At 30.0% G+C, this 22,962-nt stretch overlaps 3 protein-coding genes across 5 annotated transcripts in view; 2 read left to right on the plus strand and 1 right to left on the minus strand.

Annotated features, from left to right (window-relative positions):
- The window catches only part of LOC106692809 (aryl-hydrocarbon-interacting protein-like 1), a 9,564-nt gene extending 2,419 nt beyond the window's left edge, over positions 1-7,145 (minus strand). Inside the window, exons 1-5 of the mRNA XM_014438989.3 lie at positions 6,913-7,145; positions 6,651-6,830; positions 5,246-5,411; positions 1,914-2,100; positions 375-517 (exon numbers count right to left, since the gene is read on the minus strand). Coding sequence (XP_014294475.1) covers positions 375-517; positions 1,914-2,100; positions 5,246-5,411; positions 6,651-6,830; positions 6,913-6,990 — 754 coding nt within the window. The 5' untranslated portion in view covers positions 6,991-7,145. The remainder of the gene's footprint in view (positions 1-374; positions 518-1,913; positions 2,101-5,245; positions 5,412-6,650; positions 6,831-6,912) is intronic.
- Positions 7,146-10,137: 2,992 nt separating this feature from the next.
- Positions 10,138-15,599, plus strand: LOC106692819 (ester hydrolase C11orf54 homolog). 3 transcript variants are annotated; one of them, XM_014439011.3, is made up of 8 exons: positions 10,138-10,216; positions 11,159-11,233; positions 11,317-11,415; positions 11,485-11,660; positions 11,766-11,933; positions 12,015-12,111; positions 13,673-13,842; positions 15,265-15,599. In XM_014439011.3, exons 2-8 carry the CDS (start codon positions 11,164-11,166, stop codon positions 15,436-15,438), a joined length of 954 nt encoding a protein of 317 aa, XP_014294497.1. In that variant the 5' UTR covers positions 10,138-10,216; positions 11,159-11,163; the 3' UTR covers positions 15,439-15,599. The 3 variants fall into 3 exon arrangements, with proteins under 3 accessions (XP_014294497.1, XP_014294498.1, XP_014294496.1); XM_014439012.3 differs by lacking the exon at positions 10,138-10,216 and adding an exon at positions 10,223-10,246; XM_014439010.3 differs by lacking the exon at positions 10,138-10,216 and adding an exon at positions 10,855-11,052.
- A 2,553-nt stretch (positions 15,600-18,152) lies between these two features.
- Ctu1 (Cytosolic thiouridylase subunit 1) overlaps positions 18,153-22,962 on the plus strand; it is a 7,024-nt gene continuing 2,214 nt past the window's right edge. Inside the window, exons 1-5 of the mRNA XM_014438980.3 lie at positions 18,153-18,284; positions 18,357-18,588; positions 19,283-19,401; positions 20,142-20,330; positions 22,022-22,226. Of these exons, the coding sequence (XP_014294466.1) occupies positions 18,237-18,284; positions 18,357-18,588; positions 19,283-19,401; positions 20,142-20,330; positions 22,022-22,226 (793 nt within the window). The 5' untranslated portion in view covers positions 18,153-18,236. The remainder of the gene's footprint in view (positions 18,285-18,356; positions 18,589-19,282; positions 19,402-20,141; positions 20,331-22,021; positions 22,227-22,962) is intronic.

Consider the following 22,962-nt stretch of genomic DNA (forward strand, 5'->3'; position numbering starts at 1 on the left):
CTTTTCTTCTCTCTTCTCTTTTTCAAATTAACTTTTTTCTTTTTTACTATTAGAAGACAATTGTTTGTTTTCTTTAAGTGTACCAATATCATTATTTTTTGTTATTAATTTTACTTTCCTCTTTTATTAAGAAGCATTATTCTTATCTATTTATTTTATTATTATTTTTTTTTTCTTTTAATAAGAACATTTTATATAGTTAGGGGCGTCATTTGTATGACTATACCCCCTCATAATCAACTGTTAAAAAAATATATATAATATAAGTTATATCAACCATGTAAGGCCCACCAGGCCGATCTTGTATAAAAATAAAATAAAAAAAGAATAATCTACAGTGGTAAAGTATGAAAAAAAAATTCAAAGTTAAATACCTGGATCATAATTAAGTACGGTTGTACAATGCTCAATTACTTCATAGTATTCTTTTAGAACCAATTTACACTGAGCGAAATTTAATAAAATAGCCATTTTTTGTTCTTGAAGGCTTTTCCATTCAGAATCTCCAGGTTTCTCGCTATTTATCAAATAATGATATTTTAAAATAATTATTAATTCAAGTAAAATGAACGTAATATGCTATAATTTGCCACAGATTTGAAGTAAATAGTACAAGCAGAGATGGACAAAAATTAGCTATGGTTGAAACTAATAGCTAAAATTGCCATGGATACGATATTTATTTATCAATGGTTCATTCATGAATAAGGGTCGTATCCATGGCAACATTAGCTATTAGTTACAACCATAGCAAATTTTTGCCCAGTACAAGGCATACAATAGGGGTATTCATGATCTTTAGTTTAACATTTTAAAGTGTGTTATATGGAGAAACATTTCTATCTTGCAGTGTGTTAAACTAATTTAACATCATTGAGCGCCTGTTAATAGGTCTGCTAAGTGGAGAATGATGTCGCGCAACAGACCAGCTGAGCTCCAAACCATTTCGTCTGCAGTCGTTTTGATAGGTTTGTTCCGGTAACCTACAGCAACGGAAAGGTTGAATCAGAAAGGCTTTGGACCAGTAGCGCTCATATGGCTAGCATCAAAAGCTTGCCTCCTCCAACGCTCTTGGTGGCAAGAGAAGCAAGCCAGATGAGTGAGAGATCTTGTCTCAACCAGAGAAGCGTCCATCCTTTATTTTTGTTCACTAATCATCAATATCCACATGAGTGAGTAGAGTTACTTCAGTGGTTCCCAGCAGGTGGGAGGAGAGGCTTGGAGATGCGGGGGGAAGAAGGAAGAAAGAAGTAAGTCCATCTAGCAATAGTTTACATTCACATCATCATCAACCACCTCAATGTTAAATCTACAATTTCCATAGCCCAGTCATACAAAATTCTACTAATAATCATAATGTTTTCTTTCGGCCACCCACTACACCATTTGTAACATAAAACAATAGAATTTTATTTTTCATTTAATCATGTTCATTTTCAATTATACAGTCCACTTGTACCCAACCAGTCAACCAAAAGTAAAGTGTGTCTTACAATGCGGTTGAAGGTATACTTCATACAGGTTAATAGATCTCTGTTTTGTTTGGTATATGTTATTTTTGTTTTGGACGTTATAAATTCTAATAAAGTAATGGATAAAAATAATAATAAAGTTATGAAAAAAAGCAACAGAGGAAACAAGAAACAATTGAGATGGAGAAAAGATGATGTGATAAGGCTGTTAGAGATACCATTACTTCATAAAGATTACAAGGTTACAAAATGCACAGAAAATCCACAAGGAGCTACTCTAAATTTAACATACAACATGAACTATAACTCACAATCCTACACTTTTAATGTTTGGCATGTTAGAACTTTTTAACATTTAATAAAGTATCATGAATACCCCTAATATATTTAAAACCAATACATTAATATAATAAACAGATAAAGTTAAAATAAATAAATTACCTAATCATTAACTGATCCAAAAAACCAATAGCTCTCGAATATTTCTTAACTGCCTCAGTATAATTGCCATTTTTAAAAAAAACATTACCCTCTTCTCTAAGTTTTGGTATTGCACTCAACCGTTCTGTTTCATTGAGCTGCCAAGTTTCTTGTACGTATTCACCGGCATTCTCAACTTGAAGTAATTCTGAAAGAAAGATGCAGATCAAATAAATTTTATTTTTATACCTAAATATCAAAATTATATTGTGGAGATATTTTCATATCTATGGAGATAGTGGAAATATAGAAAATGTAAATTGTTGCCATGAATACACTATAAACATTGGAATATAAATATTGATTAGATTAAACAATTTATTTTATAAAATTAGACTGTTATTCCATCAGATGTTATGAGCTTATATGGAAAGGGGGGGTGTGATTATTGTATTTTGTGATGATTATCTTTTTTGAGATGAATAAGAGTTAAAAGGGTTAATTAAAGTTAATTTGAGACAGTGAGGTGGGGTTCGATCAGTACTGATACACAAACAAGTAAAACTTATTATTTCTGCCGACATTTTGACCAGAATTTCAGCCATTTATCAGAGCTGAAAACACAAATGAGATAACAACCTTAATTCAGAGAAAAATTAAAATAAAACACTAACATACTCAGAAACATATATAACAATAAATTAAGTAGGTAGAAGAAGATATTAATGGAAGATAAAATATAATATTATAGAGGTAAGAATTATAAAAAAAAAAAAATTATTAAAAAGTCAATAACATTTTAATATTTTATCTTATGTTAGTATCATATACTTAATTTATTGTTAAATATGTTTCCAAGTTTTTTTGTTATTATTTTCTTTTTCTTTTTTTGTGAATTAAGGTTATCTCTTAAGTTTTTACTTATGTGTGAATCATTACTGACCGTAACCCCTGATCTTCTTCTCCTCGTATCGAATCTACAGTAAACTATAAACATCTCACTCAGGCTTTAGATTTGTATAATAATATTAAGTTCATAATTATTTATAATTTTTAGATAATTTTCAATAAAGATCGTTAAATTGCTCAAGGTCACAGCAAGGGAAAGTCCACGGCCTGCCTCAAAGAAAATAAGTGAGAATAGAATTATGTTTTTGCGAACTACAGATGCATATAACATCATAACATTTGCCTGTACAACCAGACTGAGGTTTGTTAAAAAGTAATTCATAATGTTTTTTATTGAATATAATAAATAAATGAATAAAAAATAATGAAATTAGTTTAAAAAACATTCAATTGTAAACTGACATAGGTGAATACAGAAGGCAGTGCCTTCAGCACTAGAAAGGAAACAGTCAGAGTTGGGTTGTGCCTTTGACGTGGCAACGTCTCCATGTTCGATGTGTTATAGAGTTGAATTGTGATTCGGTGAGAAATATAACTTTTTGACATGTCAATTGCTTGTTCCTAAAATAAAGCGAACATGTTCTAATAATAATAATAAAAAGAGTAAATTTAAAAATTATATAAGTAACATTAATTAAATTATATTCAAGTTTCTACGATTAGATGAATGTGTGAAAGGTGAAATATGAAAAATTGCATGTCTAAGTAGCATCGAAGAAAGATAGAAGTAGAAAATAAATTTTATTCTGGGGCTAAGATAATCATAGAATTTGTATTAGGGGTATTCATGATCTTTAATTTAAGATGTTAAAAAAGTTTTGTTAAATGGAGAAATATTTTATTTTTATTTTTTTAGCATGTTAAAACTATATAACATTTAGGAAGATTATTGATTGACCGTGAGTAAGATGAAAGGAATATGGTCCGGGTGCGGTCAAAAAAACTCAAATAATACAATTATACTATTTACTAAATATTATAATTTATTTACTAAATAGTATATTTATAAATATATTTATTTACTAAATAGTATATTTATAAATATATTTATTTACTAAATAGTATAATTGTACTATTTGAGCTTTTTTGACCGCACCCGGACCATATTCCTTTCATTTTATATAACATTTAATATGATTGACAGTCTGTTAATAGATGTGCAAAATGGAGAATGACGTCACCCAACAGACCAGCTTAGCTCCGCACAATTTTATCTGTTGTCGTTTTGAAAAGTTAGTTGCTCATAGTTAGTGTTTGGTTTATTTTGTATTTGTTCTGGACATTTTTAAACTCTAATAATGTAATGGATAAAAATAATATAGTAATGGATAGAAAAAAACTAGGAGAGGGAACAAGTGAGGTGGAGGAAAGATTATGTGAAAAAGCTGTTAGAGATATTATTTCGTGAAGATTACAAAACAAGTTGCCCAGAAAATCCGTTAGGAGCTCTTCAGCTTTTAACATGGACTTTAAATTAGGTTTAAATCCTAAACTTATAACATTTAGCATGTTAAAATGTTTTAAATTTAGTCTCGGTGCAGACAAATTAAACTCAAATAGTAAATTATGCACTATTTTTATTTGAGCCAATGTTTCACCGCACGTTGCAGGGCCTCGTCAGAGCTAAAAAAAGATACAAACACTTAACATAAGTACAAAAAAGTAAGTGGAAAATAACAAGAGTATACAATGAAACATAAAAATTAAAGGTTATAAATAATAAATGAAAACAGTAATAGTAACAGATAAAGAGAAGAAATATTAAAGAAAGTACAAATTAAGAGATGAAAAGGGATAAGAATAAAATCAAATGAAAATAAACGAGACAGAATCCATACCTGCTTTGACGGAAGTCAAAGTTAGATTGAACAGTTTGTATTGGGAGGAGAGGGGATGGCAGTTAATTGTGTCACATTTGAAAATAATTTTAAAGTAAACAGTGTAAAAAATATTAAAATTAGGTAAACAATAAATGATAATATACATAATAGAGAGGGAGGAGAAATATTAAAAAATAAAATGAAAGAAAAATAAAGAAAAAAAATTTAAATGGATAGAAAAACAAAGAAGAAATAAAGTTAAAATAATGGGATACAATAAATATAAATGATTAAGAAAGACAATACACCAAATGAGTGGGGATAAAGAGGTATTGTAAATTATATAATAGAAAAATTAATAATAAAGTGATTAATATAATTACCATATTCGTTTTAAATTTAACACAACTCCATGAATACCCCTATTAAATAAACAAAATAAATGAAGTAATGTATGTTTTGTAATGGAAACCCACCAGGATTTTTAGATTTAACATCAAAAGAAATAAAACAACAATATTTTAACAACAGAGAGGGGATTAAGAAGGTAAACAGTATTGATTTTGAAGATATATGCTAACATATTTCATCTTAATATAATAGAATTTAATTTCTATATCTTACCAATTATAAATTCTAAATCACATGGATTCGTTAATAATGAATTGAGATCCTCATGCTTTAAGCCGTAGCTTTGTATCATGTGCCCACAACAATGCCTGGATCGTGGTTTTTCAGGATGTTGTGCATCTCTCAAGGTTCTAGAAACCAACGGATATGCATGAACTAGCTAAACAAAATTACAAATGCTATAGTAAAATATGTTCGAGATATGCTTTTTTTTTCAAACTTAATATAAATTATTAACATTGTACCTCTATAATCTAATGATTAGTTTACGACTTTAATAATAAAGTTTCTTATGTATTTCTTATGGCGTACAACCTAAGAGGCAAAGTTTATATCTGAAACAAATTAAATGTGTAACAATTTTTCTCATTAGAGTAAGCTAGACATGTATTGTATAGGCTTCTTTCAGAAAGTGTCAATCTAACTAAAACAGTTTTAAAAAAAAAATAAAAGTCATATTAAAAAACCTTTACAGAACTCTTCACACACTGAGAAATAATACACAACTGAATAGTTATGATAGGTTTCAGAAACTAGAACCTATTAGTTTATCCTGCAGCTGGCAAGAGAAAAAAAACCCAAAAGCTTAAACGATGATAATTAGAGAAAACTCAAGATAATATTTATCCATAATTTATTCTAATTATTATGGCATAAAAGGAGGTTATTTTATTAATCTTGAACAGTTAATTAAATTTTGTTGTGAATTTTAAATTTGTAATTTGAATCTAAGACATTGTAGAAATATGCAATATTGGAGAGGTTGAGGGTCCAGATAAGGAGAAGGCATAACAATTCAATATTTAAAACTTCATTTTTTCTAAATTTCGAGTTATTCAATCAAATTATTAGTTCATGTCAAGTAAAGCAGAAGCTTAATAGTTTATCAGGATATTTCTTTTGATTAAAATATTGTTAATGGAAAGCGACACTTTTCTCGGCCCATACACAAATTCTTACTAGGGCAAATGAGAGTCCAATGTACATAAAATTATTTGCATTAGTAAACTGCCTAATCAGAGACAGATCAATATGAGTAGGGGTCCAAAGTAGTAAACATTTTATTACTAAAAATACTCTAAAATGTTTTACAAATTTAACACTTTTTTTAAAATTTACTATATGGAGAATTTATGAAACTTTTGTCATTTAAAAAATCTAAAGATTAGAATGTAGAACCCCTGGCTACTTGGAACTATCAGCGACCCCATAGTCAGCTTATACTTAATCGCCTTAGCTTTAGCTAATTTATCAAACTTTAAGTCTAGCTATTAACAAAAATACTTAACTACACATTATAAACTTTATTGGATAATAATCTAAAACTACAAATTATGTAACAGTAAACTGTTACATACGATAAAACAAAATAGATAATATAAAATTAAATTCATCTTACACTTTTATCCACCACAAACGAAGCTACTTCATTTATCGCCATTGCTTGAACAATAGTTTCCCAAACTTCAAGCTTAAACTTTTTGCCAATAATCAATTCCATTGGTCTATCCATCGTCCTACTGTTATCTATGACAGTTTGATTGTCATCGCACTTTCGAGTTATGAAGTGAAATTTGACCTGAGATTTTCAATTTCAATTTTATTTATACAGGAAAATAAATAAAATTTGTGTAAGATATGAATAAATAAGGAATCCTTACTCTTGTTCCTGGCATAATTTTTTTGTAATCATTTCCAACATGAATAATGGTTTTTTGAATTAATGGATTACTATCCATCTTCAGTAATGGAAGTTACTTAAATATATATGAAAAACAAAAATAGGCACTACTTTAAGCGTTAAAAATCATGACTACATTTTAAGTTTCTAGTCATGTTCTTATCAACTAGACATCCTGAATGACAACAAATAAAATTTATTGGTTATAATGAAGATAGGTATTAGATTAATATGTATCTACTATTTCCTAAACATGAAAGTACAAATCATTTACTTGTGACGTCACGAGATGACTTCCATAATTTTAAACATGTGGTAGTCAGTTGCAATGCTGCCGATTTGCTGTTGTTTATCCAATTTTTAGGTACTTTTCATCTTAGTAGATAATTGTCGGAGTCGGATATTTCGGGTTAAATGGCTTAACGTTATATTTAGAGCTCTAGTGGAGTGTCGCATGAGTCCTTCGACTAGATTGTTTTAGTTATTCATTAGACAATTTTTCCATTACCAAAAAATTATTATTTTCTCTTGGATATTGAATTTTAGGACATTAGCATATGTGTTTATGCTCGGTCCATAGCATATAACCTATGCCATTTGGGACCAATGACAAATTTCTTTTTGGGCCCGTGATTGATTTATTTTTGTAGCCAAGGATGAATATCATTTTTTGGGCCTTGGGTGGATATGTTTGTGAGGTCCAGAGTGGTTAATTTTTGGGGGCCGATGCTGATACAATTTTTTCTTAGAGTTACCGTCCTACACCATAACTGTTGAGGTGAATAAAAACTTTGAATATAATTGATTCCAAGATCAGATATTATCAAAACAATACATAAGAATGATGTTTCCCCACCTATGGTCATTACATTTGGTAAGGTTGCTACGTTGCGACAGTTGACTGTCAAGGGGTATACAATACATAAGGCAGTTAAACGTGGCATTTAACGCAACTTTTAGTCAACTAACACTACTCATACTATCAACTATCACGTCAGACCCAGTTCGGCAATAATTTTGCGACTGTAAACTGCCATGTTTACGAAGAGTTACACCATGAAAGTGGCTGCGACTTTTTTCGCAATAACTGAAACTGCACGATTATTCACTGTCAAGGGGTATACATGTGATATTTAACGTGGTAGTAACTTCATTGTATCACTATGTATCACATGTACTACCAACTACCACTCCAGAGATAATCGACAGACCAATCATGACTGTAACTATCATACAGTTACAATTATAACAATCCTGCATGAGCGGGTGAAGTAGCGGGTATTTGTTAGATAAAACGGGTATTTTTTGGTAGGGAGAATCGGCAGCACTGGTCAGTCGCAAAACTCATTGAGCACCATAAAGATTTTATCAATTGAAAGTTAAAAAGAATTTTTGTAGAGTTCATTTATTGAGCTCATTGCTTGAAATTTTCCCTTTTGACACAACAGTTCGTTCTGATTCCAATTATCATTAGTACTTTTCCTAATTCTAAATTCATTGTAATTTTTGCGTTAATTGAGATTGTTTTTGGATTAATTTGGTTTTGCTGCTGTATGAAGGATGTATTGAGTTTTGCAATAGTATAAATTTCAATAATGTCGTGGTTTGACTATAATAAAAATGTCACTATCAAAATGTATTTATTTCAAAACTTATTATTATTTTTTTACATGCATTTTGAACGTTATTCAATCACATGCAGAGAGTGACAAACCCTATTCCTGTTTAAATGAAAAGTGAAGCCAAAATGAGGGGGAGTTGACCTCGCCTTCGGAGCTCAGGTTTACGTTAATGTTAATAAGAATGTTCAGTATTATAATCTTAACTGAAATAAAAGGTAACCGGTGATTAGCTCTTCTATTCCTCTCACACGCAGCTGGAGTTTCTCATAACGGCCATCTTTTGACTACTTTTCTGACAGGTTGCTTCATTATGCTCTTGCCTCTAAGATAATATGTAATTTGTAACTATCTGTAAGTTTATTATTAATCGACGTTGAAAACAATATCAATTCGATTATTTTATACCACCATCCCTTCCTCCCAGTGATATAGTCACAAGGATGTTTGTAAAGCAAATACAATTCAATGTAATATTTTGAAAAAAAAAATCTGGTCAAGTATCAAGACAGAAACTTTACTGAAAGAACACTGCGTACGTGCCAGTCTGCCAACCCATAGAATGCGAGTTCGAGCCTGGCCCTACCCGGGATTTTTTCAAGCATAAATTTAAACAATACTCACTCACAATCTCCCCCGGATATTTGTGACGCCTGTCAGCCAATGGGTGGCACTCACAAAAATAGGCGTGGGAGCGACGGACCCACCCTATGAAAACCACGTCAAGAAACGAGCTATGTATTTCTTATAGTACATCGCGCGAGGCCTTGGACCTGCATGGTCTGTCACGCCACCAAACCACGGCGTACGTAAAGTACTTCCTAGGAGTTGCCAATTTTTTAGATCGTCACCTACTATCGGTTCCATTCTTCCACCGTATTCTTTCTGATTATTCTGTTCCATATTCTTGGGTCCTCACCCTTAAATGCTATGGTAGACTCGTTGTTCTTAACCTCATGGAAGTCTTTCAATTAGAGGAGGTCGAATTGCATGATAGCACAGAATGCCTCCTTCCCCTACCGATACGACTAAGTCCATTTAGGACAATTATCATCCAGTAGTCCAAATGAGGCGTTACCTTGAACTTTCTTTTAATCTTTGTACAAAGATAGTCGAGAACCTCACCGGAAATATCCTTCGCCATTTTGTATTCAGAGTTACATATATAGTATAGGTCCTGTCAGTAATAAACCTTAAGAGAATAGCATGGGTATTAAAGGCAGGAAGAGAGGAATTCAATAATATGTAGTCTCTGCTCTCATTAGCCTGGCGTTGTTAATGTTCATGCTAATAGCTAGAATTTTAAGAACAATAAAATTTTTTGAATTGAGCAATAATCCTATGTAGCAACTATGACGTAACTCTTAAAATGCCTTCATAAAAGTGCTATAAAGATTGAGTCAACACCCCATTAAACGACTTATTTTTCATTGTTCGTATGGAATAAATTAGGCGTTTAGAACAAGGAACCTTGATTTATTACTGTCCATCATCATGAAAATTAACTTAAGATGTATTGGGGGGAGGGGGAGGAGAGGAGTTCGGGATGAGAGATAAGTGTATTGAATAATTGTTAGGCAAATTATTCTGCTACACTCAGATATAGCTCAGGAACCATCGTCACTTCGGAGAGGATTGAAAATAGTATTCGGTAACTTTCCTAAGGTAACCATAACAAGCAAATAGTGAGAAAAGGTAGGAACTATAAGATTGTGGTGTAAAAGTTCTTTTAAAATAGTTACAAATGAGATAAAACATACTCATCTTTAAGCAGAGAAACGTCAGATAATTCTCAGATAGTTCAAATACAAAAAAGTGTTTATGGATTAATAACAATTCTGTTTAGTTGAATAATATCAAGTAAATCAATGATAAAAAAAGTTATTAATAGGCATTTTTTAAGAAATTACTAAAATGAATTTTTTTATTATTTGAAAAAGAATAATTACATTGTAGCTAAATATTGAAGAGGGATTTTTATTGAAGTTTTTTAAATTTCTATTTCTGATTGTCGTCTACAGTTTAAATATGAATCTTTGGTTTGTTGCAATAAAATTTTCCAGGATTTTTGAAATTAAAAGAAATTTAGTACGTCAATGGCACTATTTGAATTCGATTCCTTGACGGAGTTTTAAAACTGATTTTTAATACTTAAACATATTACCCTGAAAACTTATTTGTTTTTCTTTAATTTTCACTTTGTTAAGATATTCGTTACTTTTTTTTATTTTTTAGTATTAGTTCTCAAATATGTCATTTACTTGTCATGAAGAACCATCAGTAAATAAACGAAGTGTTTTTTTTTTCTTACTTACAGAAAAATGAATATTAAATATTACATGAATGATCAAATAAAATTTGAAGAATGTTCTATTTTTAAAATCAATAGATAAGAACCCTTCTTTTGCAAATTTGTTGAGAAATTATGTAAGCTCTAATTTATAACAGGTTAGATATCATATGGTGAGATAGTATTAAATACACAGTAAGGGAATCAACAGGTATTTAAGAAGAAACTTATTTAATTATTAAATATATATAGATATTTTACATTAATATAAAAAACAGAAACTTTATTCATTTAAAAATTTTTATTTTTGTTAACAGGCAAGATGTTTTCTGATTATTCTAATATTTTAAAAAAGGAATTAGATTGTCCAAAATTGGAAGATATTCAAAAAGGTACAGGAAAATATCCCTACACTTCTCAAATATTTATTTATGTATGAAAATGTATTCCTTTCATCTACTTTTCTGCTTTTTAGTTCTTCTGAAAGCATTAAAAAATAATTTTTCTGAGGCGAATGTGGATGTTGTCGATTGTCCAGATCTTACTGCAGAACCCTTTTGTCTAGCTAGTAAAGGTATTTAACTGTTTTCATTAAATTTTCATCGTTCGATTATAATTTACTTATACATACTGTCATTTATAGGAATTGGTGGATCTACTGCAGTTGTTGAAGTCGGTGGACCACCATATTTATTACCAAATGTTGACAAAGAGAAAGTATATGACATTAAAGATATTGTCAAAGCAATCGGGATCAAACCATGTTTTGTATTAGGTGCGGGTGCTGGCCCATGGCCTTTCGTTGGTAAAAATTCTGAGGTTTCTTTTTTTTCTTTTTTTTTTCTTGGTATATATATTGTGATATTTAAAATACATCTGTCTAACTTAAATGATATATCTTTTGTTTATATATTTTTTCTTCAGATGATGGCTAATGTTCTTATTGATGGAGACCAAGTTTTAAGTAAAACCCATGTCGCAAAACTTAAAGATGATGGTTCTAAAGACATAAATGTCAGTGTTCTCCCACCTACTGAAACACGATTTGCCCTTATGGGAAACCTTTTCTTTTCTGAAGGAATCCAGTCCAAAGTACATTATGATTAAATTATTTTTCAATTTAATTTTATTATTTGTTTATTATCCTTTAGTTATTATGATTAAATTTTCAAGGTTTTAAAAGTTCATTGTAAAAACCGCATTGGCGTTGACAACTTTATAACAGTTTTACGAAAAGGATTAGAAGATGAATTTAAAGATAAATATGTTGGTAAGTCTACCAATGTTATGATTTATTGATATAATTATAAATTATAGACATTATACTACTGTTTAATGTATTTAAAGCATTATTTTAAAAAATAAGTGTTTCAAAGCTATAAATGAACTAAAATTATAATTTTTGGTATTGAGAGAATTTAATTTTCAAATAGAATTTACGATTAATTGTTAGTTAATTAGTATAGTTTATTTATCTTAAATTTATTAGTTGACCTTATAGAATTGGAGATTTAAATGGTCCAAATCGCAGTTAGAAAGGAACTCAAAATATTAAAAAAACTGTTTATTGAAACCCGATGTTTCAACCCAAATTGCAGATAATTATCAGGACTAAATTAACCGTGTATAAATATTGACAACTACAGAACTACTACTAGAACTAAAAGATAGGACGTAGAATATTGCGAAAACTATGATAGGGCTAAAAGATGATATATAAAATGAACTGATTATATAAGCAGAGTTAGTAGATATCGAATTTGAAGTAAACAGAATCAAATATTGATCAAAATGATTTAGGAGAAATGTTTTGAACCAGATTAAGCTTACATTTTTTAAATATAGAACTATATAATAATAAAAACTTATTACTAATAAGAAGATGGTCCAAATGCGGTAAAATAATTCAAATAGTTAATAAATTATTTCTTATGAACCAACATTTTCATCAGGCCTAAAATTAAACAAACAACTAAAATTAAGTAAAAGATTAAGAGAATAAGATTATATGAAATAAAAATAATCTATGTTGTGGCTAAAAATGATGTAAAATATGTGAAAATTAATATAAAAATTGATAAAAAAAATAAAAATTAGATATACAGTAAAAAATATAAATAAACAAGAAATACAAACAATTATACATATAATGAATAGGAAAACAATAGCATGTAAAGAGTATATAAAAGAGAAATATAAAAGGTACAGTACACACTAAGAGATGAAAATAATAATAAATTATTTATTCTTAATAAATAATAAATTATTTATTCTTAATTTATTACTATTTCCCTTATTTCTGTCTTTTAGTGTGTACTGCATTTTTTATATTTTTCCCCTTTTCATTATGTTTAATTTTTGTATGCCTTTTTTTTGTGTACCTTTTCATTAATGTTTAATTTTTTGTATTTTTTATTTATTTATGCTTATTTTACTTCATTTAATTTATTTTTTTCATTTTTATATAATTTTCACATATTTTACATCATTTTTAACCACATCATAGTTCATTTTCATTTCATATTATCTTATTCTCTTACTTTGTTACTTAATTTTATTTGTTTGTATTTTTTTAAAAGCCTGATGAAGCTCGGAAAAGTGGGACGGAATGTTGGCTCATAACAAATAGTTTATTTTCTACTTGAGTTATTTTCACCATACCAGTTTTTTAATTTTCTATACGCCTACAATATTTTGGATCTTATTTATTGATTATTGAAACATTTGCTTTCAATAAATAGTTTTTTTACTATTTTGAGTTCTTTTCTGACCATTTTTATAATTATGTATTATTATATGTCATCTAATGGTATCAATAACATTTCCTTTAGGACTTGGTGGAGCTTTCCTAATAAAAAGTGGAAAAGCTTTACAGCACGTCATGCCAGAATTTTCTTCAACTCCAATATATTCAGAAGAAGAATTGAATAAGTGGTTGAACTTCTATGAAATGTCTGCGCCTTTGGTCGCTGTCGGAACTTTGATGTCTTCTGATGTTCTAGTAAATTCAATTTTATATAATAATACATTCATAATCATATTTTCTTCCTCTTGATTGAATTGTTCTTAATGCATCATCAAAAAAATTATTTAGATAGGAGTAATAGTAAAGATTCTAAATATATGTATCAAAGTCCCTTATGGTCATGCACAATTATATTTAGTTAAGTAAAAATACCAGCCAAAAAAATCAATTTTTTTTATGTGAAAAAAACACAATTTAGGACATTGTCTTGGCAAAAATATACAAAAATAATCAAAATTTTAATTTTAATTTTGGATATCGGTCACAACACCCAGCTCCCTATGGAAATAGATTAAAGCAATATATGGAGGATTATACAGAGAATAAATCATTGTTATTTTCAATTCTCGATTATATTTGAGGGTGAAAAATTATAGCAGCATAATATACAACGCTGCTTGAATTAACTCGAGCATACAAGTTAAGGGGTTAAAATTTAAAAAAATACTCAATATACATACATAAAAAAAACATTTAAATAAAAGTAATAAATATATATATGACAATTGTTAAAAGTCCTAAACATTTAAAAATAAGGGGCAATAAAAATAACAAATAGAAAAAAGTAATAGATTTATTTATTAAAAATAATTAAAAACTATTTTTTTTTTCCACAGCACTAACCGCTTTCTTCTAACCCAAGCATTGTATGTCTATCCTTATTCTTATGATGAAATATCAAATAAGCAATGATCATTTGAATAAATATGAATCAAACTAATCCATAATAGCATCGAATTATACAATAATGACAGTTATTTTATATGTAATATTTTGATTTGAAAATGATATGACCGTAATAAAAAGAAGATTGTCCGGGTGCGGTCAAAATAACTCGAACAGAAAATAAACTATTTATTATGAGCCAGAAGTTTCGCCCCATTATGTAGGCTTCATCAGAGCTTACAGTTTATGTTACAGAGATTCTTTGGCTTTCCTTCATTCTGTAAGCCCTCAATGGGCGAAATGTTGCCTCACAATAAATAGTTAATTTTCTATTTGAGTTATTCTAACTGCACCCGGACCATCTTTCTTTTATTAATCATTGTTCCATAAACAATCTTATAATATAACTATGATTTCTTCACCAGTATAACTTAAAATATTATAAATCAGAGTCAATTTCTCTGACTTTGACTTTCGTCAAAACAGCCCTGACGATGCCCTGCAACATGGGGCGAAACATTGGCTCAAATAAAAATAGTACATAATATTACTATTTGAGTTTAATTTGACCGCACCCGGACCAAATTCCATTAATTGATACACTCAATCAGCAATCTTCCATTAAAATATTATAACTTGACCACTACCCTTTAGAGTAAGCTTCATTGGAATATACATATTTATTCAAATATTTGTACTAAAATTTATAATTCTCTCCCTTCAATTTTTTAGGACTTTGATCTTCGAGTTCAGCATTTCCATAGCTTCAGCGAACATGGAGATGCTGGGCATTATCATCAAGATACAACTCCGAATGAAGTTGAATATTTAGGCTACTTCAACGTTGGACAATATATTTACCGCATTGACAAACCACTTCACACTCATCAGTTCGGTCGAGATTAGCATCTAAAGGAACTAGGATTATTAATCAATGGCTGGAGGGATCAAAATGAATGCAAAGTAAAAGAAAACAAATATGTTAATTGTTATTTTTTTGTTTATAACTTTTAAATTTCTCAATTATAAATTTATAAAATATGAATTATATTTTTCATTTTTTTGAATTTGGTTTTATTCCCCCCTACCTCTGTATTTATATAGTTTTAAATTTATTTTTAACCTAAGGAACTCAAATTTGTAGTTAATTTAATCAGTATTAATTAGGAATTTTTTGTTTAGTTTAGTCAAATAAAGCATAAACGCAAACAATAATGTAATAAAAACAAAAAATTATTTATTAAAACACATTGTATCCTTATAAAACTCTTGATATGACTTTCATCCTTTTTTTATGGTTTTCGGAACCTCTTCATTGCTGGAGACCATGTCTAGGATCTAAGATGTTATTTACTCCAAGATACCAATATTTGTTTGTGTTTTTTTAATATAATAAAATTGTATTTCACTATGTGCTAATTTACAGTAAAAGAAGTCTATGAATTAAAATGAAAAATAATTAAAGTGCTGATATTACTGTAAGATATTATTGCCAACTGAACCTAAAATACACAGTATGCTATAAGCTTTAGTTGGTTGAAAGCAGTGGTTCCACATGTCGAGTATCTTTCCTGCAAGTTTGTTATATATAGTTGATATCGAGATAATCCTGATAGTACTACAGCAAATTTCAGGTTAAATGCCACATGTTGTTAGTGATTGCGACAGCTTTCGCTACCGCTATAACCATCATAGAGGGGCAATTTCAAAATGCAAGAAAAAAGAATTATTTTCCATATTGTCTTTTTGAGGACTAAGTAAACAAGTATTTTGCACTTCAGCAACCAAATTCCTTTTTTTTTTTAAGAAACTAAATACGAAACATTAAAAAGTATGTATTTAAAGTAATAAAATAAAAAATGGTATTTTTTGTTTTTAAGATTGTATTTATCTTTTTAAAAGAATATTAATGAGTATTTCAGATACTGGAGGAAAAAAGTGTAAGCACTTACACTTTGAAGTATTTTTATTTGAAATGATTTTTTTTTTTTAAATACTTTAAAGTATTTTGTATTTGAAATGCTTTTGTTTGTTATCAACATAAATCAGATACAAGGGATACAATGACCATATGCAAGGGAGTGGTTGTTATTCTGAGGTGGATGCCCCCTGTCTGAAGCCAAAACCTTACAAGCTGACAGAAAAGCAGATTGGTAATGATTGAGCACCGAGCTCTGCTTGGAGCTTGTAGGGCATACTGGAGTGTGTCTCATGAGGTGTTATAGGCATTAGTGAGGGAAGGGGTGCCTCTCGACTTCCTTTTGCAAAAGATAAGATACAATATACTTTCAAGAAAAAAAGCTCCGTAGATCTGCAGGAAAATATTCACATGAGAATTAGATAGGATCTTGATAAAATAAGAAGATTCAACTAGATTCAGGGATTCACTTTGCTTTAAGGGAAATGGACTATGGGAAAGTATTTTCCTCAAGGCTTCTATCACCCATTATCAGTTCTATTCTCCTGTTGAATTCAGTTCTACTGTTTCTAGCAATTTTTCACGGGAACAACCACTTTAAAGTCAGGCTTCATGGCCATGGGATTGACTTCAACCTCCTATACCTTAGCTACAGTGTTGCTAAGGCTGCTAAGCACACATTTCTGGACTGTACCTTTGAAGCAATAAGGGCTAGGGCTAAGAAGAATGATTTCCATAAACAAAACTATATGTATTACAAAGAGATTGTGTACAGGTGGAAGAGTTCATTAGGCCAAGCTTACTTCAATCTTGGGCAAAGAGGACCTGTTTACCCCCACTTTAAGTCGTGTTTCATATATATATATAAAACCCTCTTCCAGTTCATTTCCCACATACTGGGGGAGGGGGTTACCTACAGCTTACCACCCTGGTGATGGTCAATACCTGGGACCACCACGAAATAAAAGTTAACCTCTCAGGCAACATTCAAACCGGCACCTCTTCAGTTAAGAAGTTGCTAAAGATGACGCTTCAACTTCCTCGGGCGACGGCGATAGTCGTTTAGTTACTCAATAAAAAAACAAACAGACAATATAGTTGAGTGTCCTAATTGAACATTTGATGTTTTGCGGCTAGGTGGTCATCGCTATCTCCTGGTCGCGCTACCCTTGTCCATTTAGGACAAGGCCTTAGACTCTGAAATGCATCGGTCAGCTATACGCATTAAACTGAAATAGGTTCTGCAAAGCTCAGGATTCATCTTTGAAACAAACCTACATAAATTCGTAATGGAAATAATGTACTTGATTATATATATTCTAATTGTAATTACTATTTATTTTCGTTCTTCCGACGTTTCGACCTACATTACAGATCGAAACGTCGTCAGCAAATTTACTTGATTATTCGGCAAATACAAGCTATTGAATTCACAGGGATTTCAGATCACATTCGTCACTAATTTCTATATTTTATTTTTAATAATAATAGTAATCTAAAATATTATATGCATCTTACTTCATTTATTTTGTGATCTGTTCTTTCGATCCTTGTGATTCATTAACTTCCTGCATTCTTACGTTATTTTATACTGTTCAGGTTTATTTTACAATTCCCACAATATAAACTTTTATGTCTCATCTTTGTTTTAAATTGTTTGTATGTTCTTAGCATTTATATTATTGATTCTCTTTGTTAAGTGTTTATATATCTTCTTTGTTATTGTCATGGAGGAAGGTTATCGTCCACATGAGAATCTTAGATTTTAACTAAATATTCTTCTTCCATGCCTGTGTTTTGTAAAACCAACTGTGGTAATAAAGCCACATTGAAAGTAAAATCATTTTACATATTTATTGTTTAAGTTTAGTTTATTACATTTTTCTAAAATTTTTTGAATTTTTAGAGGCCCAAAACAGGGGATGCATTGTGTAAAGAATGTTTTTTCTCAGCCTTCGAAACAGAAATCCATTTTACTATTACCAAGGGAAAATTATTTCAAAGAGGTAATACTGTAGCGATTGCAGCATCTGGTGGCAAAGATTCGACAGTCCTTGCCTATGTTTTGAAATTATTAAATGAAAAACACGATTATGGAGTAAAATTAGTTTTACTGTCCATAGATGAAGGAATTACAGGTATCGTTGTGTTTAACTTAATTTAGTGTTTACGTAGTTAGCAAATTAATTTAGTGATTTCTATTCACCTTCATATTGAATGAAACCGTAAAAGGAGTTTTAATTGTTAAGAACACTGATGCCATATTCAGTATTCTGTTTCAAGTAGTGTTTAATTATGTTTCACCAATTTAAGTCATCTTCCTCATAGAATATAAAAGACCTCCAATACCATTCCATCATAAGCTGGACAAAGCTTCTGTGGGTTCAAAGTATATTTGTGCGGACGGACACTAAGAGTAATTAAATATTTACTGGAGAGTCGCAGTTGGGCAATCATTCTCCAGTAAGCTATGAAGCAGCTGATCTTTAGGTAGCTTTGAGGAGCGTCTGCTTTAATGAAAACCCTACCATACCACGGGTTATAGGTCGACTCTCATAATAATGAGAGGTCTTTACTTTACTCTTGACAAATTCCCTATAGCTTTCCAAGATGTCTTTAATTCTGTTACTGATACTTATCATTGAGTAATATCAGGTCCAACATTCCAAAGCTCTCCAGAGGTTTTCTATATTGCTAAGTCAACCTGTTGTTACTGTCGAGCGGCAGTAGCTTTAAAAAACATTGTTTCGCTAAGCGAGTACAACTCATTTCAAGTATTGTCATTAACCAGGACAAAGTTTGCTATTTTATATTGATATTTTAATATTTTAGGATACAGAGATGACAGCTTGGACACCGTTAAGCAAAACAGAGATGACTATAAAATGGCATTAAAAGTACTTTCCTACGAAGAGCTGTATGGTTGGACAATGGATTCCATTGTTAAAGAGGTATTGGAACATAGGATTTTGCCACATTAAATTACCATTTTTGATTCATAGAAACTTTTTTAAGAGTACATAATTGGATTAATTATAATCAAATTATTTTAGGTACTTATGTACTATCCCATCTGTCTTATGATTGGTTATTGTGGGTAATAACTTGATACCATGCACTGACTTGTATTAATGTCAATTTTGATCCTAACTTCAACTGAAAAAGATCCATTGAAGTTTTTTTATCTTTAAACGGTAATAAAGAAAGGATAGGTTGTAATCGACAATAACAAAACATATGGTTGATGGGATAATAAGTAAGTACCTTAGTTTTGCTGATTATTTGTTGTAAAATCTAGATGGATTTTATTTTATAGTTCTGTTCTGTGTTTGTTACCATGAAGAAGATTTATTTTAATCTGTATCATTAACCTAATTTGTGAAATATATAGACAAATTATTAAAAAATAAATTGTCAAGATATTTTTATATCTATGAAGATAGTGGAAATATTATTATATAAATATTTGTGTGTAGGAATTTGAAGAAAAAAAAAAAAACATTACTAATGAGTAAAGTGATATTTAATACAACAATATGCACAATAATTAATCTATCTAGCATCCTAAGAAGATATATTAAAGAAATAATATTAATCATGAAGAAATAACATATCTTATACATAGCTCTATTTTTCTCTTCTTATTATTGCTTTCCTAAATTCTATCCATTTCTTTTTAATCTTTTTTCAGATTGGAAAAAAAAATAACTGCACATTCTGTGGTGTTTTCAGGCGTCAAGCTTTAGACAGAGGCGCTGCCCAGTTGGCAGTTGACGTTCTTGCTACCGGTCATAATGCTGACGATATAGCGGAAACTGTAATTATGAATGTTTTAAGAGGTGATATAGCAAGGCTTCAGAGATGTACCGATGTGGCAACTGTAATCATTATTTATATATTTAATATATATCTTAGTGCTAAGTAGTCTTAATTTAGATTTTAGGAAGACAATCCAGGTGGCAGTCAATAAAGGTGTAAAAAATAGTAAAAAAAAATTTAATGGTTACTAACGTTTCGCCCTACTTTGTAGGGCTTTGTCAGGGCTAAATGAAAACAAAATACAAACATTATAAGACATGACAAAAAAATTAGAATACATGTACAAAGAGATTAAAAAAAACAAAGTAAGTTAAGAAAATATAAATGAATAGGAAACTAATCAATAATAGCTACAGCCATGTGTGATAGAATTTTAAATATAGAACAAGGATCTTTAGCTCAAAATATATTTATAGTATAAGCACAGACGGACATACTAAACTCATTATACAATCGATTGACTTGTTTAAAAAAATTTACTGTATCTAAATGAATAATTTGAGACATCAAAAATATAAATTGTTTGAGCCATTCGCTCAGTCGTCGATCAGATTGTAATCAATAACTAAATACTTTATTTAGCATATTTTTGGCTAGTTGGATAAAATTATCTGTATAAATTAATTTTCACAGTATCTATTGATGACTATACTTGTAGCAAGTTACTTAATGACATTAATAACATTTCATTCAATAAGTAATGGCCAAGCTCCAACAAGAAAATACCCATTGGTATGGAAAAGGATGAAACATGTGATAAGTATTCCTCGGCAACCATGGGGCTATGGAATCTCATGGTTTGACCCATGCCTAATTGGTTCGCTATCTCAAAAATGGTTCATTTTTTGCTTCATAACATGGGGAGAAATAAATATTTTACACAAACACAAATACATCTTCCTTCTCGACAGGCAGCTTAGTCATACATATTGTAATATCATACTTAGTAAGTTTTCAAAAAGGTATAAACCTATGCTGCCATCTAACCTACTTTATTATAAATATAACCAGTTTGAAACAACAAATCAATAGGGGTATTCATGATGTTGTGTTAAATGTTTTACCATGTTAAATGTTATAACTATAAGATTGTGAGCAGCCCTATTTGAAGTCATATTAAATGCTAAATGCATAAGAGCCCCTAGCGGATTTTCTCAGCAACTTGTTGTTAAGCCTTTATGTTTATAACCTTCCTTCCAGACCCTCATGTTATTGTTTACTTCAGTTTTGATTTAAGTAATTAATTACAACATGCCTAGAGTGAGTGAAAAGTGGAATTTGTGTGAAAGTTTAGCTTATGAACTGAAATGAAAAAATAACTTTATTCTGGGACATATGTCCCCTAAGAATAATTACATGGTTCATGTAGTGAGATTTTTATCTGGCAAGCGTTTACAAATTTTCAGATAGTAGAATGAAATAACATTGTTTTTTTTCTCAAATTTATCATTAAAATTATCCATTCTGGTTTAATAACAGGGATTTGAATACCACAAACACACGAAAGAACTGAGCTGTCACAACTAAAATGGTGGCGATCTCAACTGGTCTATTGTGTGACGTCATTCTCCATTTAACAGACCAAGTAACAGACTCTCAGCCATGTTAAATGTTATTTCTTTTACCACGGCAAAAGAAGGCAATTTTTTTTTATTTAACATGAGTTTTTCCATTTAACACGCTTTAACATGTTAAACCAAAGATCATGAATACCCCTAATGTATATAATAATTATTATTTTCTTTTACATAGGCGAGCGAAGGAGCCATCCCTCGTGTGAAACCGTTAAAATATGCATACGAAAAGGAAATTGTGATGTATGCCTATTTTAAACAGCTTGTATATTTTTCTACCGAATGTATTTATTCTCCCAATGCATATCGGGGATATGCAAGAGCCTTCCTAAAAGATTTGGAAAGGATTCGTCCGACTGCAATAATTGACATTATTCATTCAGGTATGGATCAAATAAAAGAATTTCTCTACATTTTTAATTATAATGTTGTATGTGGTACGTATTTATTGAGTTGGTTATCTCCACTTATTATTGAATTGAAGCTTTGAATCCTATGTTAACTCTCTGGAATTCTATAATTGAGGCACTTAGTCATAAAACATGGTACATTTACATGAAAAACATTGATTGTGAATTCAAATCTTTTAATTCACTGAATTCTTTGGGACTGATTTCATAGATTTTTTAATAGTACTTTCAATGGAATGATTCTTGATGAACACCTGAAATTTAGGATGAAATGTCAAAAAGATATATTTTTTTATTCTTAAATAAAACAAATTTGATCCTTTTTTCCCCCTCAACTTTATTCTTTTACACCTTTTTCAACGTTCCGACCCTCGGGTCATTCTCAAGGATACCTTCATATTGATGTCATTTTCTTTTTTCAAAACTTAAAAATGCAGGCTAATTGCCTTTGTCCCATATAACCTTTTCTAAATAACTTTTTCCTAGATTTAAACCTTTAAACTTTTCTTCCTTACTTCATTCACATTTGCAACTTAAAACAGAACCTAAAAAAAAAAAGGTTTAAATCTAGGAAAAAATTATTTAGAAAAGGTTATATGGGACAAAGGCAATTAGCCTGCATTTTTAAGTTTTGAAAAAAGAAAATGACATCAATATGAAGGTATGCTTGAGAATGACCTGAGGGTCGAAACGTCGGAAAAGGTGTAAA

The sequence above is a fragment of the Halyomorpha halys genome, unplaced genomic scaffold (assembly GCF_000696795.3).
Source record: "Halyomorpha halys isolate HHAL.00 unplaced genomic scaffold, Hhal_1.1 Scaffold72.1, whole genome shotgun sequence".
Lineage (NCBI taxonomy): Eukaryota > Metazoa > Arthropoda > Insecta > Hemiptera > Pentatomidae > Halyomorpha > Halyomorpha halys.